This window comes from Parasteatoda tepidariorum, chromosome 5, assembly GCF_982258835.1.
Source record: "Parasteatoda tepidariorum strain Cologne lab strain chromosome 5, Ptep-v5.0, whole genome shotgun sequence".
In the NCBI taxonomy this organism is placed as follows: Eukaryota; Metazoa; Arthropoda; class Arachnida; order Araneae; family Theridiidae; genus Parasteatoda; species Parasteatoda tepidariorum.
The window spans coordinates 116,577,329-116,596,865 of record NC_141759.1 but is presented as its reverse complement, the minus strand read 5'-3'; the positions used below and the strand labels follow the sequence as shown (position 1 = coordinate 116,596,865).

The window sequence follows — 19,537 nt, the reverse complement described above, 5'->3', positions numbered from 1 at the left end:
CCCCATCATATCAACACCTACTAGAAAGCTATTCTAGGTGATTATGATCGTATTCATGTTGCCACACTTTTTCAGACTGACTATAATAATGCATGCACTTTCTCCGCATTCAATAAAAAAAAGTATTTTGTTAAGCGTCACACCGTTTAATGTAAAGAATTTTACTTTTAAATTACTTGGAAGTAGTGAAGAACTATGTTTGATCTGTCAATCTTTTTTCTTTTTTTAATTCGCTCTTAAATAGCGTATATACTTATATATGCTAATAAAGTCAATTATAATAGCTCATACACGAATTAAAATATTAAAATGGACTTGTAATATCTACCAAGTTGTCTTATGAACTTCAATAAGGAGGACCTCATTTATTCTGCAGTTAAAGCGCAAGTGCTATTTCCATCAGAAATAGTTTTTCTAATCATGAAAAGACACAATTTTTTTTTAATATAATAAAGAAAATTAGGATCAACAAAATGGACATACAAATCAGGATTTTAATCTCTGCTCTCGTCCGAAAAGTTCGTCTTCCTGTCGAAGAAATTTAAAAAAAAAAAAAAAACGCGACAAAAATAAGAATTTATTCTATTACGCCGAATTTTATTTACTTGTTAGTTTTTTTGTATCGTTATAGACGCCGCTATCTCCAAAATTGTGCGATGGAGGAATGGCAAAACTGCACAGCAACTTCTTTAATCGACATATAGCGCGTTTACATTAAAACGAAATTTATAATACTGCATATTCAATTTTCTGTTGTTTTTTACAACTTAAATAATAAATGTTCTAGAGCCGATATGGCTTCTTTGATAATTGATTCCTACTGATGAGACTTGGGTTCGAATTCCCATGTTAATTCATATACTGTTTTTGGTTAGCACAGTTCCGACATACAATACTTGCATTAGTAAAGATAATAATCTTGCCCTCGAGCTAACCATTTTCACGTTTTTTTTTTTCTTTTCTTTCTTCAAATGTAAAGCAAATGTGAGCTTCTTTCAATTCTGATGTCCTCCATGAAAGTGAATTTGTCGTAAAACTTTACAAAAAGTTATCTTGTACTCTAAGTTTGGTTCAAAATAGCAAAACTGCTGGTTTTAGTGTTAAGAGCAAAATTCATGTGTATGAATTAACACCAGTACTAAAATAAAAGTTAATACCTTAAATCTTGCAATAAATTAATCTTAATCATTTTTTTTTGTTAATATTTATTCACTTATTTTTGGTAAAAGTTAATTCTTTTTATTTATTTAACAAGAATTTTGTATGAAATGAAAAATATTCTCATTTAATCATTTAGAATTAACTCATTTTTGTTTTGTAAATGTACATACATTGCATTCCCCTTCCCTTCCTTTTTCATTAGTAGTCAATAATACGCATTAAATTTAATATGTTTTAAAATTTAAAAAAAAAACAGTTAAAAAATTCTTAATTTAAATAAAATATAAATATAGTAACTTTTTTCTTGGAAATTTTTAGCAACATATATCAAAACTAGTTTAGTATAATTTTAATACACTTTCCATTGGTACAAATATTTATTCTTTAAACCAAAATTTCCTTTCGTATTTTTGCAAATTAAAGTACAGTGAAAGTTTGATATTTTTTATTTCCAATGAGCTGCACAATCAGTCTTGCCGATGAGCAGACCTAGTGTGTTCTCTAGGGGTGGCATCCACTCTTTCAGGACCACCACAATGGGTGAGATACCGTTGGTCATGTTAATTTGGACGTCTAGTTTCTGCCACACTAGATGGCAGCACCGAGACTCTATTTGGATGCTAAAGTGCACTAAGAATGCCGGAAATGCCAAGAGCCAATAAAGCACTCCAGGGATCTTTTACATGCCGCATAATCATACGACATGGCCGCTGAGGATTTTCCCGAGAATCCGGTGTCTGGGCCGGGGATCGAACCCGCAGACTTGGACTCAGAAGGCCGGCGACAAACCAACTGCGGCACCCATCCACTGAAAGTTTGATACATCGAGATTCATATTGCGAGATGTCCGATATTACGATACCTTAAAAACATTAATATTTAAGGTACAGAAATTCTTTGTTTATAACGAGTTTTAAAAAAATTAGCTTTCCGCAATAGCGGCTTTGGGGAAAATGCATTTTTCTTTTATTAAAATTAACGAAAAATGACAAAATAGAAGACGTTTTTATTTACTTATTTCCGATATTAATATAGAAAGTGAACATCATTTAACATTATTTTCCTCTTCCAATCATAATCCTTAAAGTTTTCAAAGCATATATATATGAGGATTAACCACCAGCTAAATTACCTTTCTATATAAAAAGGAAAAAATCTTTTACTATTATCAGCAATATTGACATATACTTCAAATAAATCTACAGTGCGCAAAAATTAAATGAACCCACTGGAATAACTTTTGATCTAAAGTTCGGATCTTCATGTTCTAGGATTCGTTCTTAATGGTTCGAGAGGGTGACGTCAAATATACTAATTAATTTGTGCAAACGATATTTTAAGCTAGGAAATAAGGCATAAGGACGTACTTGTACTTTCTCTGATTAAACATACCTTTTTTCGACGAACTAGGATTTCTGGCCCCTAAAATATAGTAGCTTCAATCAGGAAATATTGTTTTAACAGTTTCTTCAGGAGCGCGTTTGAAAGTTTGGACCCTTTAATGTTAACTTTAGTTTTTTCGTAGTTCATTATATCCCCAATTTTTTTTTAAGCGAATTGAAAAAGTTTTGCATTAAACCAATCACATCAACCAATTCCAATTCGTTTTTCTAAAGTTAATTTCATGTAAAATATAACTTTTAGTAAACGTTTATTATTATTTTATTTAATGAAAGTCGAAAAACTTTAGAAATGCAAGGTATAAAATTTATTTATCATTTGAAAGAATGCAGTTTTAAATGTCAAAATACAAAATTTAAGCAAAATCGGTCAAATAAATCCTGAGAAATAAAATAAAAACTCATACTTTTCGAAATTTGGTCTCCTAACTCATTAATTATTATTATTATTATTTTGTCTATTTTTGCGACTTAAAATTCTTAACTATAAAAGCAAAAGCAAATTTAAATGGTAGAAGAAAAAGGTGTTTCTCATTGATATGTGGTAAACAATAATTAATTAACTGTGTGAAAGGTTATTCGGTGCAGGCGTATGCCAATATGTAATAAGCTTCTACAGGGCGAAACGGAAATTTTGGTGAAAAGTCTGCTTTCAGCTCTGCAGAGAAACGAAAACATAGGCAGACAAACAGCAGCCATATGTGGCATTTATTTTTAAAATGTAAGTTAGTTAATATTCGTTTCTCGGACTCAAATTTAAAATTTGTAAATTGAAAAATCATTACAAATTTTAACTATATTTGTTTGAATTTTATTTTTTAAGCCGATGGAACTCACTCTTTTTCTCAAATGGAGAAATTAGCATTTTACCAAACATAGATGTTCACTTTGAAAGCATCTTCGAAGCGAAATGGGAATCATAAGGATAAATTTTAAAACTTTCTTTGTATTTATTTGCAATATATATTAACATAAAGTCCCCTGATTAGAATAGACCTTTTTTTGTTCCTAAAATTATATTCTGTAACAATTTAAAAAAATTCGAATTTTACAATTTAACGGGCATAACCATTTCGAAGTTCTCGCAAAGCGGGGCATCATATCCTTAGATAGATAGAATACGTGGATGCAAAAAATGTACTTATAACTTTATTTTCAAAACATTTAAATGATTCAAAACCCAATCGATGCATATAAAAATAACATTTTCATATCAAAATGTTCCTTAAATGCTTTGTTAAATGTGCATGAAAGTCCAATTTTTTATTATCGAATAATTTTTACTTTATGAGAGTCAAAAACGTGGAAATTGTTTGAAATGACGGTGACTGCTGCAACTATTTTTCTTTATTGCAGAAGTAATTTTTAAGCTTACAATGTGTGGTAAATTGCACCATACAGTACAAAATACATCGATAACAGAAAAAAATGCGATTTAAATTGACATTAAAATGAATCTGCACATAATGGTATCAATATTAGTGATTTTAGATTCTTAGAAACACATTTGAAAAATATGTGAGAAAAAAATTTAAAGTATAAAATTCGTTTTAATTTAAATATTTTGAATTAATTTGTTTGAGGCCTCCTTTCGGAGGGAGGGGGGTTTGACCCCTTGTTGGACCTTCTACGACAGACGACTACAAACGAATACTGGTCATTCTTTACGAAAGAGCCATTCCTTTCCATTAACCTTCCCTCTCTTGGTGATTATCATGGCTCATACTGAACTGCCAATCTAGTCTATGGTTTGGTCGATAGTATGGTGACGTCCATAAGAAGGGGGAATCAGAGGGATTTGGGGAAACGACCCTGACACGTAAATTAATAACCAATAATTATTAAAAATTGAATTTTTTTTCGTGGAATTATCTTAGCAAAAGCGAATTTTACGATTGTATGTGAAAAAATTTTGATTCGTTAAAAAAAGTTTTTCTGATAGGGAGAAATACGCAAAAGCAAAGTTAACATTAATCCAAGCTTTCGGTAGCTCTCCTGGCATATTTTCCAGATTGCTACTATACGGTATAGTCTAACTATACCGTATAGTAGCATATAGTATATATACTACGGTATAGTATAACAACTAAAATCAAGTCTTACCATGTGAAAATTCAATCATTGAATCAAAAGTTATTCTTGGTGTTCCGTTTTTTCTTTTCTTTTATAGCGCAATGTACATATAATGTACATGTGTATGTATAGCGTGTTTGTACATAGCGCAGAAAAAGCAAATGCTTTGAATAATTCAAATTGCAATCGTGGTATTATTTAAACATCGCATATACATTTTAATCAAATTTTGTATTTTCTTTTCCGAAATAACATTTGTAATGTGAAAATCCATATACATGATGTATAATGCATGATATGTAATACCGAATGTTATAATATCGGTATATAATAAAATGCTCTTCCTCTTTCATCCTTAATTTTCTCACATCGCGGGAAGTTAGGAAGTTAAAATTTGTGGTAAACAGAAAAATTTTAAAGTTTAAATTCGATATTTTGTATTTAAGGGGTGATTATGAGACAGAGATAAAAATATAATATACACAAGTTGGTAATTGGTATTAATTATTATTTTTATGAGTTATTAAAATTATAACTAATGCGAAATAAATACTCAAATTTGGACCACGTGTTCTTTATGGGAAAATAAGAAAAGCTAAAAGAAGGTTACTTTCAGGTTTTTATAATTATCCCAATTACCCCATTAATGCTAAATAACACGTTTTTACCAAGATAGATATAGATTATGTGCTTCTTATGAGACAAAGGAAAAAAATAAAAAAGGAACAATTTTGTTTTTTTATAACCATCAGGGTAATTAAACTGTTCAACAGTTATGCTAGATAACATGTTTCTTCAAATTATACCCTTGTACTTAGCGCAGCATAGCCATTTCCGACTTTTATTCCATTAAACCGTAAAGAGGTGATTCATGGTAGTGGACGACTATGTAGAACCTTGAATCGATGAGTTTCGTTTGGCAGATGAACTCGCCATCGCAAGCAGGTCTGAAAAATTTTTTAACCCTTCGACTTGAATTTAAAATTCTAGTGCTGAGAATTCAAAGGAAGCGTTGAACTATGATGCAAAGCTGGTCACCGCAGATGGCTCTAAAATTTGGACCATTCACATATTCGAATTTTTCGTATTTAGTGTGAATAATCTTTCGCAGCAATGCTGCCGAAAGCAACCCGCATAATCGCACCCCCCCCTCCCTTTTTAAAATTGGTTAAACGTAGTTTTTTGCAACCCTATTAAACTTTTATTACTTTAATCACTTATTGCAGTAAGTTTATTATACCTTACTGTAGCTCATTATGGGAAGATTTCTGTATCCTGATCTATAGCTAAATAAGTTTTCAGGCAGTGGCCCTCTAAAAAAAATAACATAAAGGGGGGCCTACTGAAAGGATATTACTCATAGCCATCCTCAGACAAACTTCTACTTGTTTTATTTATTAATAATAGTTTGCAAATTTGAAATAAATTTATAACTTTCATGATTATAGTCGGCATGATACGGAAATATTCCCCTCATTAGTACTAGATAAAAATTAACTAACAATTGTAAATAAAATTCTGTTTTCTTAGTTAATCTATCTGAAAATATTACACAATTGATAAACCTTATGTGAGGGTAAACTTATCAAGGGTAACCAAATTCATGGCTGTTGGAGTATAACTACTGACACTTTTCACTTTACTGGGCACAAGCAAAAAGTCACTAAAAATGTATACATGTGCTTTTCTTAGTTGTTATTATGTGTTTGTGTGAATATGTACTAAAGACCTAATAAATATCCATTTTTAAAAAGATTTTAAGAATATGAGTATCTATGGGTATGAGTATCTCTATCAGTACCTACACTAAAGTGTTAGCCTATGTTGTACTTAGCATTTTAAAAACAAACTCACCACGATACCTATTTTTGTCAAATTATCTTAAAATGACCAGATCTGAAAGTGTGAGCATGTAAGGGGCAAAAATTAAATCCATAGTTCCATAATATGAGTTTGTAGTTATGTATTGTCTTGATTTTGGATTAAAAATCTCAAAATACTTGAAACTCTACATCTTTAAAAAGGTATCTAGTAAAAAATCTAAGTAAATATGTGCACTACATATATATCATCACGATATAGCAAACTCATGTTTTATCATTCGCTTTTGTTTGGACCAGAGGGGTCATTATATTAAGCGTCAACTGTATTTATATTATTTCAGTGTTTTCACTACATCGCGAGAATCTCGCTTATTTTTTTCTTTTCTCGCATTAAAAAATTATTAACGCGAGAAGATCGCACACTCTATTAATCAATTTCAAAATGAGCGAATTTTGGAAAAAAATTAGTCTTCTGCCATTTTGAATAATATCCGTTTCACTTTTCTTCCTTGATCTTTCATTATTTTCAACACGGATCCCTGTTATCTAGCTTCCCTATTTACCAGTATTGTTCAGAACAGGTGCGAACAGCAAAACACAATCACCCCCCCCCCTCCCCGAATGACGGAACACCTTTCAGAACACATTTATCTGCAACCACGTGTTCACGGAAGGTAAGATTTCTTCATGTAAGACATTAAAATTTTTTTCAATGCTACAAATTTTCTAAGTGATTCCGAATTGTTCAGCATCTGTTACAAGGTCATTTAGCACTCAAAACCGAATTAAGACAAAATATCGTATACAAATGACTGATAAACATTTGAGCAACCTAATGAGAAAAGCTGATGAAAAAGTAGATCTAGAACGTTTTCCATATGATGATGCAGCAAAAATATTCAATGCTTTAAAAATTAGAAGATGTTAAAAGTGTATTATAATTAAAGAAATATTTTTTTTCCAAGTCTATTCACGTTTTTTTTAATTTTTAGAAATCTCACTTAACTTTTTGAGAAAGGGTGAGAAATTCTCTCTCATTTTTTTTCTGTAATGAAAACACTGTATTTTATACCATATAACTCAGCTAGAGACTGAAGCTCTAAGTGGTGTTAGGTGAAAACTCTAATATAACATTTCTTGTTCTTATAAAACAGAATAATGTCTGTTTTTTTTTTAAATTTCTAATACATGGTCACTGATTTTGCCTGTGAATAATTGCAGTCCTTACAATTTATGCAAATTCTTAAAAATATTTATTTATTATTATTTTTTTTTTATAGAATTGTTAAAATTGGAGGTGAGTTTTATCATTGAATAGCTTTTTCTGGAGTCCTTACGCATGGCAGGGATACCCGTAAGGAGTGTATCAGCACCCATTAATGATCATGTTGCCGTTATGAATGCTTACAGCTCATATGTATCAATGCTCCAAGATCCTGTTGCAAGTAAGTTTAATACCTAATTAGTCATTGGGAATTGAAAAATCAGAATTTATTTTCACTTAAAAATTTCTCATTGCAATTTAGTAATAGCGATTACGTAGATATATTTAGTACTAAAGATGTACTTAATGAATAACTATATATTTATGGCTCATGTTTTTTTATTTTGATAATGTTTACAATTCTCATTCATTGATATTCATAAAAAATAAAATAACCAAAGTAATATACTTATAAATAAATCTTGCTTATCTACTTGAATCATACTTACTTAAAGATAACTATATACCTACCTATAAATAAATCATTGTATTTATCTGCACCTGATCAAAAATCATACTTAAATATTCTTACTTCTCATTTTTAATTTAATCATATCCACATTTCTTTTTAAAGCAAAACCTTGATCAAATATATTTTATGTATTTATTGTAGTAACCTGCAATTATAGCTTATTTTTTATTTATTTATCTATCATTAATTCACTTAAGTTTATTTATCTATCATTAATTGCTATTGATTTTTATATTGCAAAACTTTAATTTTCTCTTTTTCTTTTCTTTTATAGAGGATGAAAGTAAATTGAAAGCTTTGCAAGAATTAAGTGGAGAGGTTGAAGTAAGGTTTTAATTTAATATAGTAAAATGCTGTATTCATAATGTCATTTTATCGGGTATTCTAAATTAATTTTTTCAGTTTCAGATATGACAGTTTATTTTTCGTAATTCCACTGGTTATATATGCCACAATTGAAGTCATTGTGCCATTAAGCCCAGCATTCAATTCAATTTTGACTATGGAATTACAGGAACCTTTTAAACCCCACCCCATTTTCTAGTTATTGAAATTGGCCTCATATTTTTTGGTTTAATTTTTCACTTTTTTGCCAATTTTTTTTTCTTTTACATTAAATGTAATTGGCAGTTTAGTTTACCAATAAACGTATTTATTAAAAAATTAACGTTTTAGTACCAATTGTATCAAGGTCATTGAATTTAATTGAATGGCAAATAAGAATTTAAATTTTAAGAATTAAGAAGCATTAAAGTGATATGTTTAGCTCAAAAGCTTTTTAAAAACTGTTTCAGCAAGCTGAGACATAAAATCACTATTTATCTTCCCTCCTATGTTAGTATTAATAGACTATTAATGGTAAACATGTTATTAGTTTTATTACTCTAATGAAGGAAAAAAAATATTTATTTTGATACATCACAGTTTGAATTTGATAGTTAAAGACTAGAGGCACACCATTGAAATAAAGCATACTATGTTTATAAAATTATATATATATTTTTTTTGAAATAACAAATAATAATAAAAGAATTTGAATAGATGTTTGACTAACAATAATAAAAAGAATAATATTTAAATAAAATATTTATGTTATAATTTTGTAATTAATGTATCCTTTTATTTTTTCAGACTATTGTTAGCAATCCACAATATCCTTCAATTTTTGATCATGCTATAAAAATTTTCATCAGAATTTTAGGAGATGGAGAATCACAATTCATTGCAGAAAAAACTACTCATGTATGTATTTTCATGTCATAGATCATTTTGCATATTTTGATGTGTGTGTATATATATATATATATATATATATATATATATATATATATATATATATATATATATATATATATATATATATATATATATATATATATATATATATATATATATATATATATATATATATATATATATATATATATATATATATATATAAACTGCTGTTTGTAGAAAATGCAACACCATGAAGGAATCATCAGAATCAAATGAAATTCGCAGCAAATGTCAATTATAGGATATTATGCAAGTTAATAAAGTTTCAGAGCCATCGCGAGTGCGTGGCGCGCGCAGCGCCCTCTGAATTGATGCTGAAAGCGTATAAATAAAGTGCTGTAGCGGGACGTTGAAAATAGTCTATGATTATTTGTTAGTGGCAAACGTTTAGTGAGACCTGAGTATGCCTCCACGACGGAAGAATAAGAAATTCAAGCAACTTACGGAGTTTGAACGAGGGAGGATAATCGGCCTTCGAGAAGGAGGATTTTCCTATCGCGCAATAGCAGCTCGTATGCAGCGGAACAGTTCCACAGTGATGCGAGTTTGGATGCAGTGGACCGACGAGCACCGAACAACTCGAAAAACAGGCACTGGACGACAGAAGGTGACGTCAGAGCGCGATGATCGACACCTGCTCCGCATGGCGGTGAATGATCGCACAGCTTCCTCCAGGCAGCTGGCAGCACATTGGTCTACTGCTACAGGTGTACAATTGTCGGCTTCGTCAATTCGTCGTCGTCTGCTGCGCCGTGGATTGCGTGCAAGGGTGCCATTATACAGGATTCCCCTCACGGCGGATCATCGACGGCTGCGTCGGCAGTGGGCTCTTGAGCACAGAGACTGGCGAGCTGATTGGCACCAAGTTGTCTTTTCAGATGAATCACGCTTCAATTTGTGGACCCATGATGGCCGTGTTCGTGTTAGACGTTATGCCGGTCAACGCTGCCTTCCTGAGTGTATTATTGAACGACATAGTGGTCGAACACCCGGAGTTATGGTCTGGGGTGCGATTTCGTATCATGGACGATCCAATTTGATACGAATTGAGGGTAATCTCAATAGCAACAGATACGTCCGTGAAGTGCTACAGCCCGAAGTCGTTCCTTTCCTTCAAGGCATCCCTGGAGCTATCTTTCAGCAGGATAATGCACGCCCACATGTTGCGCGGACTGTTAGAGACTTCTGTTCAGCACAACGCATGCAACTTCTTCCTTGGCCTGCTTATTCGCCGGATATGTCGCCTATTGAGCACGTGTGGGATACGGTTGGTCGGCGTCTCACTCGTGATCCGCGTCCTGCAGTTTCCAAAGACGAACTTTGGTTGCGCATACAAGCGATATGGAATTCTCTTCCTCAAGCAGATATTCAACATCTGTTTGACTCCATGCCACGTCGTATAGCAGCACTTATTGCAGCGCGTGGTGGCTGCACCAAATACTGATTTCGGACGCTTAATTTGTTTCTTTTGTTTTGAAAATTTCATCATTTATTTGTATCAGTACAAGTCGTTTCTGCATTAAATTTCATTTGATTCTGATGATTCTTTCATGGTGTTGCATTTTCTACAAACAGCAGTTTATATATATATATATATATATATATATATATATATATATATATATATATATATATATATATATATATATATATATATATATATATATATATATATATATATATATATATATATATATATATATATATATATATATATATATATATATATATATATATATATATATATATATATATATATATCCTGTATTATTTTTTATGAACATAGCCAATCTAAATTTTTTTCCTTTACTCTTTTATATTTTTTTATCTATACATTGTCAATTATTAGTTAACTTAACTAATAAGCTTATTGAACACAATTAATAGTCATTGATATGGGTTTAAGATACCAAAATTTGAACAAATCAAACTCATTTTAATATCTTGGCAGAACAATCAGGTTTTCTCTATTTACGCTTGATCTCAGTTTGTTTTTATACTCAAGACTGCTGTTTTTAAAAATTAGATTAAATCACTGTTAGTAATTGTCCTGATAATCTTGATGTTTCTGATAAAAAGTATTTTATCTGTATTTGTCCTGAATTTTATGTGTGTATAGAATATTCAATTTTCCAGGAATAAAAATGCAGATTTTTGAAAAAGTAGATTTAAAGAATGGAAAAATTTTGATCCAATATCTTTTTTTTTTTTTAATGCTTGTCAAAGTCGCAATATTTGATAGTTCCAATATAGGAACTGTCTATTGATTACTTACATGGCTTAGATATTTAGGCCTTACCCAGAGGATTCATTGTTTCAACCTCGTTGGGAATTAAGTCATTCAATGAAAAGGAAAATTGATAAGCAATTTTGCAACATCAAATTTTTATAAATGTCGATTTCAAGGGTGATATGCTTACTTATTATTTTCACCAAATACATTAGAAAATCTTGTAAGATTTCCCTGTTTTGTCTAAATTTTGATTGTTTTCTTTCATGTGATTTCAGTTAACAAACAGTCATAAAACTTTTAAATGATGGGTTGGAGGATTGCTCACTAAAATTAGTGTTGTACATAAACGTTAAGCAGCATATTCATTGCATTTTAGTTTTGAGATTATTGAAACCCTACTTTAATTAGATTAAAGAAATCTTCAACTCAATTACGCATTTGAATTATGTATTGGTATGAGTAGAATATTGACGAATTAATGCTGTTCATTTTTTTTTTTTAATGCAACAGTCCCATCAAATTTTCCATGTTTTGATTTGGAACTATTATTTGTTTTTCTGTATTGATAAAATTGAAGTCATTGTGCCATTAAGCCCAGCATTCAATTCAATTTTGACTATGGAATTACAGGAACCTTTTAAACCCCACCCCATTTTCTAGTTATTGAAATTGGCCTCATATTTTTTGGTTTAATTTTTCACTTTTTTGCCAATTTTTTTTTCTTTTACATTAAATGTAATTGGCAGTTTAGTTTACCAATAAACGTATTTATTAAAAAATTAACGTTTTAGTACCAATTGTATCAAGGTCATTGAATTTAATTGAATGGCAAATAAGAATTTAAATTTTAAGAATTAAGAAGCATTAAAGTGATATGTTTAGCTCAAAAGCTTTTTAAAAACTGTTTCAGCAAGCTGAGACATAAAATCACTATTTATCTTCCCTCCTATGTTAGTATTAATAGACTATTAATGGTAAACATGTTATTAGTTTTATTACTCTAATGAAGGAAAAAAAATATTTATTTTGATACATCACAGTTTGAATTTGATAGTTAAAGACTAGAGGCACACCATTGAAATAAAGCATACTATGTTTATAAAATTATATATATATTTTTTTTGAAATAACAAATAAAAATAAAAGAATTTGAATAGATGTTTGACTAACAATAATAAAAAGAATAATATTTAAATAAAATATTTATGTTATAATTTTGTAATTAATGTATCCTTTTATTTTTTCAGACTATTGTTAGCAATCCACAATATCCTTCAATTTTTGATCATGCTATAAAAATTTTCATCAGAATTTTAGGAGATGGAGAATCACAATTCATTGCAGAAAAAACTACTCATGTATGTATTTTCATGTCATAGATCATTTTGCATATTTTGATGTGTGTGTATATATATATATATATATATATATATATATATATATATATATATATATATATATATATATATATATATATATATATATATATATATATATATATATATATATATATATATGTATTTTCATGTCATACCAATGGATCATTTTGCATATTTTGATGTGTGTGTGTGTGTATATATATATATATATATATATATATATATATATATATATATATATATATATATATATATCCTGTATTATTTTTTATGAACATAGCCAATCTAAATTTTTTTCCTTTACTCTTTTATATTTTTTTATCTATACATTGTCAATTATTAGTTAACTTAACTAATAAGCTTATTGAACACAATTAATAGTCATTGATATGGGTTTAAGATACCAAAATTTGAACAAATCAAACTCATTTTAATATCTTGGCAGAACAATCAGGTTTTCTCTATTTACGCTTGATCTCAGTTTGTTTTTATACTCAAGACTGCTGTTTTTAAAAATTAGATTAAATCACTGTTAGTAATTGTCCTGATAATCTTGATGTTTCTGATAAAAAGTATTTTATCTGTATTTGTCCTGAATTTTATGTGTGTATAGAATATTCAATTTTCCAGGAATAAAAATGCAGATTTTTGAAAAAGTAGATTTAAAGAATGGAAAAATTTTGATCCAATATCTTTTTTTTTTTTAATGCTTGTCAAAGTCGCAATATTTGATAGTTCCAATATAGGGACTGTCTATTGATTACTTACATGGCTTAGATATTTAGGCCTTACCCAGAGGATTCATTGTTTCAACCTCGTTGGGAATTAAGTCATTCAATGAAAAGGAAAATTGATAAGCAATTTTGCAACATCAAATTTTTATAAATGTCGATTTCAAGGGTGATATGCTTACTTATTATTTTCACCAAATACATTAGAAAATCTTGTAAGATTTCCCTGTTTTGTCTAAATTTTGATTGTTTTCTTTCATGTGATTTCAGTTAACAAACAGTCATAAAACTTTTAAATGATGGGTTGGAGGATTGCTCACTAAAATTAGTGTTGTACATAAACGTTAAGCAGCATATTCATTGCATTTTAGTTTTGAGATTATTGAAACCCTACTTTAATTAGATTAAAGAAATCTTCAACTCAATTACGCATTTGAATTATGTATTGGTATGAGTAGAATATTGACGAATTAATGCTGTTCATTTTTTTTTTAATGCAACAGTCCCATCAAATTTTCCATGTTTTGATTTGGAACTATTATTTGTTTTTCTGTATTGATAAAATTATTCTGGAAACTGTTAAAACGTTTTGCTATGAACAAGTAATTTTTTTGCTGTGAAATTTTATTTTGTTACTATTAAGTAGAGTAAATTATACTTTTTAATTAACTGTTCCAGAAAATGCTCTGCTGTTCCAATTTTATCCTGTTTTTATTGATGTCCTGATTTTTTCTTTGGCCTGCTACAAAGGCTGCTTAATGTCTTCAGCTTGGGCAATGTTTGTATTTTATTTAATAATAATGCATAAAGACTTTTTTTTAAATTGAAAGGTATTGCAGTTTTTTGTCTATTCAAGTTTTTAGAGATTTATTAAATGTTTTTAAATTTACTAGCAAATAGGATATTCCATATTTTCATCATATAATTTCAAAATTAAATTTGAAAACTCTACTTCTTGTTATATAATATTTTAAGCATGAAAATTTGTCTGTTGTCTAATATTTTATTGACAATTTATTAAAAATATAACATATCAGACCTAATTAGAATTTTAATATTATGATAAATTGTCATGAAACATACATATTTCACTGTGTATTACAATATTTTTCAAATTTAATTATTGACTTTGGTCAAGTTTTTGTTAACCAAACAAAATATCAAATTGTCATTGTTGAAAATTATCATATACTCAATATGTATTCAAATTTACTCAATATAAATCAAATATTGTTATCACAATGGTTAAGAATGAATGTTTTGTTGCTCAACTAATATGATTCTTGTTGTTTTGAAAATATTTTTTAAAAATTATTATTTAATTATATATTTTAATTTGCTTTTTTATTACGATTTCCTTGAAAAATATTTCCACTGAATTGTATTATTTTTTTCAACAACTTTGTGAGACAATTTCAGAAATAATTCACTTTCTCCCTACGAATAATCATTTGCTACTTCATAGCAAACCAACCTTGTCTTTAATGTTCAAATTATTAGAAGTAAGTGACAACTATCTTCTGAATATATATATTTAAAAAAAACTTCTTTTATTAATAAGTCGTTTGTAAATCAGCCAGCAGTTATGTATAATTTCAAATAGTAACAATTATCGATCAATTTAATTTCCCTAACAGTATAGTCAGAACAAGAACTTACAGTATATTTTTGTTCTGCATGCATTGTTATTTGTTGAGTATAATTGAAATACATGAAAATAAAGAGCATGGATCTAGAAAAGTTTAAACTTCTAGTAATTCATTTTTATAAGCCATACTGTGTGATTAAAAAAAGTGTTATATTTTACTGAAATATTGGGTACAAACTGAAATACTAGTACAAAAATTGTGCAAAGTAAAAATTATTTGGTCAAAATTTTGAATAGCTGAAAATATTTTTTGAAAACTAAAAATTTTCTTCTCTAGCATTATTAATTTACTTCTCTACATTTTATAATAATAAATAGAAGATTAAGAGTTTGTATTTCCTTCAAATTGTGGGAAAAGAGTGGTGCTTTTTATTACAGAATTTAAAGTGAAAATAAAATTTGACTTACTGTGCTTCATCTCAAAACCGAATTCACTTTAGAGAACAACTTATTTTACTTATTTCGTGTATTTTATATCGTATTCATAACTTTTATCCGATTTCATTCCTACCCTTTAATGTGATTTTATTCATACCTTTTATCTGATTCTATATACAAACTTATTCCATTTACAAACTTATACAATTTTATCAGTTATAATGGTATGACAAATAAAGTGGTGCCTGTACTTTGTCTATTGAACTGTTTTACCGTATTGTTTGGCGCAGCATGTCCTCTTTTGGACTTTGTGCCACTAAACCATACATTCAATTCAATTCAATTCTCAAAACCGAATTTTTTATTTTAAATACTTGATAATTTTTTTAAAATTTTTTCAGAAATTACCTTACTACAAAAGATTGATGTTTACATCTGAACAGATTAGCTAATAAAATGTTGCTATTTATAATTTTGTTGCTTTTATAAGAACTTGAAGAGAAATTATGGAGATTTCTTTCTCAACATATATTTCCTCTATATGTTTAATGTTAGAATTTTGTTACTTCTCCTATACTGATTTTATTGCTGTTTTATTATTATTCAAGTATTCATATCAAATATTCATATTTCAGTTGGAAAATGAGGAAAACATTAGTAGTTTTTAGAATAATCATAGAATTTCATAAGGCCACCATGCAATGTGGAGGTAAGAATGTGTTATTTATATGATTTATCATTTTCAATGAATTTGCTTTTGTATTAATATATTTCACTGTACAAATTCATTGTATTAATATATTTATGTGTACAGATTCATAGAAAACTATTTTATTATTCAACTTTTGTAAATTTTTGCATTATATTGAGTGGAAGGTTTTTCTATAGGTTTATTAACTTGCATTTGCATGGAGAAAAGAATATTGACTTGAGCGGATGTCATTTGATAGCATACATAATAATACTAGTTATTTATCATTTTACATTACTCTGGCTACTATTTTTTTTATTAATGCATCTTAAACTAAATTTTTTTTTTTAGATTTTTCATTTGTTTGATTAATTAGTTATTTAGCACTTAAAAGTTCAAATGTCGGCTTCCATTACATTGATAAATGCTTCTATGAATAATTCTTGATAAAATGAGGGAAGGAAAGAATAGAGGAAAGAGAGGAAGATAATTCTGCAATGACTCAATTTATAAATAAACAGAGGATATAGAAACATTGCAGAGGATTAGTTCTGCAATGAATCAATTTATAAATAAAGTTTATTGGCCTATAATTTGCAATATAAATGTTAATGATCACAAGGAGTGAACTCATTTTAAATTCTCTGTACAGAAATTTCTTGGCAAATTGTTCCTAAATTTTTTTTGTTTTAATTTCTCAAGATTTTTAATAGACATTGCTTAAAAGAATTCCATATTTTTTTACTTTTACTAAATGAAAAATTCTGAGGAATATTGTTTTTTCCAATCCAAATCGCTCTGATCCTTAAATATATATATATATTTTTAATTATAACGAGCCTTAATCATAAATTTATTTTTTAAATATTATAAAATGCTTTTTTTGCACTAAATTTAAATGAAAGTCATAATGAAAAAAAAATATTGTGGGCTCTTTTTAATTTTGGTGTGAATAACTCAAAATATTAGGGGATGTGAAATATCAATGATTCCCCCACAACACAACAGGACAATTTTATTAATACTTTGAATTATTTAAACTTTTTTGACTATTTTAAAGTCCAATGTGAAAGAAACCTTTAAAATGTTCATGATTTATTAAGTAGAGAAAAATAAATTAAAAAAAGAATTATGGAGAAATATAGAAATACTCTCAATTCAGTGTTTATAAGTTTCTCAATTCATTGGTAATTTGTTCTAAATAAATCTTTTTAATGTAATTAAAACCTCTTTTTTTTTACTTCCATGGGTTAAATACTTCTGTTATTCACTTATTTTATATTGTTCGTTTTCGTATTCTTCACCATCCTGTTAAACCACAATATACCAAAACATCAAGCATATTAAAATAAAACTTAACTGAGTGAGAAATCTAAGGGTTGCATGCAGTGATGTGAAAATAATGATATATTTAAAAAATTTAGCTATTAATAACACCTCTTCAACTTACAACAAATAAAAAAAATTCGTGAAGAATAGCATAATCATCGTGTGACTTCAAAGCAAAAGAAAACATGTAAAATATTAATTATGATATGGTTGTGCCGCTTAAAAATAGGGTTCAACAAATTTAAATCTATGTATTAAAATAAAGTAGATTTCATCATAAATTTAATTGCTTGCAAATATTTTAACTGAATGCAATTTTCTGCTATATTTTTTTTTAAGGAAACTATATTCTTTTTAATTTTCTTGTTGAAATTTTGCGAAACATTTATGTGTTTTTTACTTCTAAAATTTTAATTAAAAATGATTGACTGTGGATGCCTTTTTTTGTTGTGTGTGTTATTTATTTAATCAGAATTGGTTTATGACAAACTCTTTATTGAAGAAGAAAAAATATGGTGTATAAATATTTAATTCTCTGCATTTTTCAATATGAATACATTTTTGTGATTATAAAACAAGCTCCACCTTTATTGTGATAACATATGAAATTATAATAATTATATGATGTGTTTACCATATCATATAATTATCATATCATATAGCATGATATTAATTATGATTATATTTATAAAAGGCAAAATATTTGAAAGAGAAATAGTATGATTATTATTAGTATGATTCTTAACAGCATCATGAAATCGATTGGTTGCATTATCATGCTACATACTGATTGTGTGAAGAAAATATATTCTAAATTGTAAAAAATGATTAAGCTGTTGTGATTTTCCAATTATTTTTAGACACAGATGTTTCTGCTTTATGTAAAGAATACTTACAAAGAACTGCCTAATTACTTGCATCGTATATTTGAAACACGGCCTACTCGAAAAGTAAAGGATTTATCCGCAGCTACGTTGGAACCTTCATTGAAAGAAACATTTACCATAACACCGATTCAAATTCAGACAAGTGAACAAAAGGCCCAGATTCAACTACTGAGATGGTGAATAAAAATAATTTTAAGAGTCTTTGTATCAGTTTTTTTTTTAGTTATTAAAATAATTATTAGTTCATATGATATGAAAATTTCAAGTCTTGTGTTTAAAAGCCTTTTTAAATGCATGTAGATTAGATTATTGTATTTTTTCTCTTTCATTTCCTGAGTAAGCAATAAAAATCGTTATTTGGCTAAACCATTGTAAAATTTAAACTATTTGACGTAGCTTTGGTAATATTTAAAAATTCGCTTATTCACAAGTATAAAAGGGTTTCCATTCCTAAAAAAGCCTTAAATTTAAATATGGTTTTAGGAGCCCATTAAAAGGTCTTTTTTTTCTTTCTATACCTTCTTAAAGCTCATTCATATTTTAATTTTGAGGACTTCAATTGCAATTTATAATTGTTTTCATTATTATTCTTAGTGCTATTAAATTTCGAAAATGATATTCAAGTAAAATAAAAAAAGTTATGAAGTAACTTCATTTAAAAATTTAATGTGAGGAGCATTTTTTTCGCAATTTAATTCTAAAACATGCTTGAAATATTTTTTCTTGCTTAGCTAATTCGAACTTCAGGTCAATTTTTAGTGGTATTTACTTTAACATCGCTTAAAAAATC

General features: G+C 28.2%; 1 protein-coding gene across 3 annotated transcripts; it reads left to right on the top strand.

Annotated features, from left to right (window-relative positions):
• The first annotated feature begins 4,102 nt into the window (after positions 1–4,102).
• Positions 4,103–18,712, top strand: LOC147810055 (transcription-associated protein 1-like). Of its 3 annotated transcripts, XM_087164919.1 has the most exons (5): positions 4,103–7,131; positions 7,738–7,902; positions 8,468–8,517; positions 16,476–16,549; positions 16,729–18,712. In XM_087164919.1, the coding sequence occupies exons 2-4, from the start codon at positions 7,797–7,799 to the stop codon at positions 16,506–16,508; spliced, it is 189 nt and encodes a 62-aa protein (XP_087021045.1). In that variant the 5' UTR covers positions 4,103–7,131; positions 7,738–7,796; the 3' UTR covers positions 16,509–16,549; positions 16,729–18,712. The 3 variants fall into 3 exon arrangements, with proteins under 3 accessions (XP_087021045.1, XP_087021044.1, XP_087021043.1); XM_087164918.1 differs by lacking the exons at positions 16,476–16,549; positions 16,729–18,712 and adding an exon at positions 9,325–9,477 and having other exon boundaries at positions 4,103–5,859; XM_087164917.1 differs by lacking the exons at positions 16,476–16,549; positions 16,729–18,712 and adding an exon at positions 9,325–9,477 and having other exon boundaries at positions 4,103–6,305.
• The last annotated feature ends 825 nt before the right edge of the window (positions 18,713–19,537 follow it).

Excerpts from the sequence above, each read along its gene's own strand:
- LOC147810055 (XM_087164918.1), top strand. The coding sequence starts at position 7,797 with ATGGCAGGGATACCCGTAAGGAGTGTATCAGCACCCATTAATGATCAT. Across the intron at positions 7,903-8,467 it reads GCTCCAAGATCCTGTTGCAA|AGGATGAAAGTAAATTGAAA; the intron begins GTAAGTTTAATA and ends TTTCTTTTATAG. Across the intron at positions 8,518-9,324 it reads AATTAAGTGGAGAGGTTGAA|ACTATTGTTAGCAATCCACA; the intron begins GTAAGGTTTTAA and ends TTATTTTTTCAG.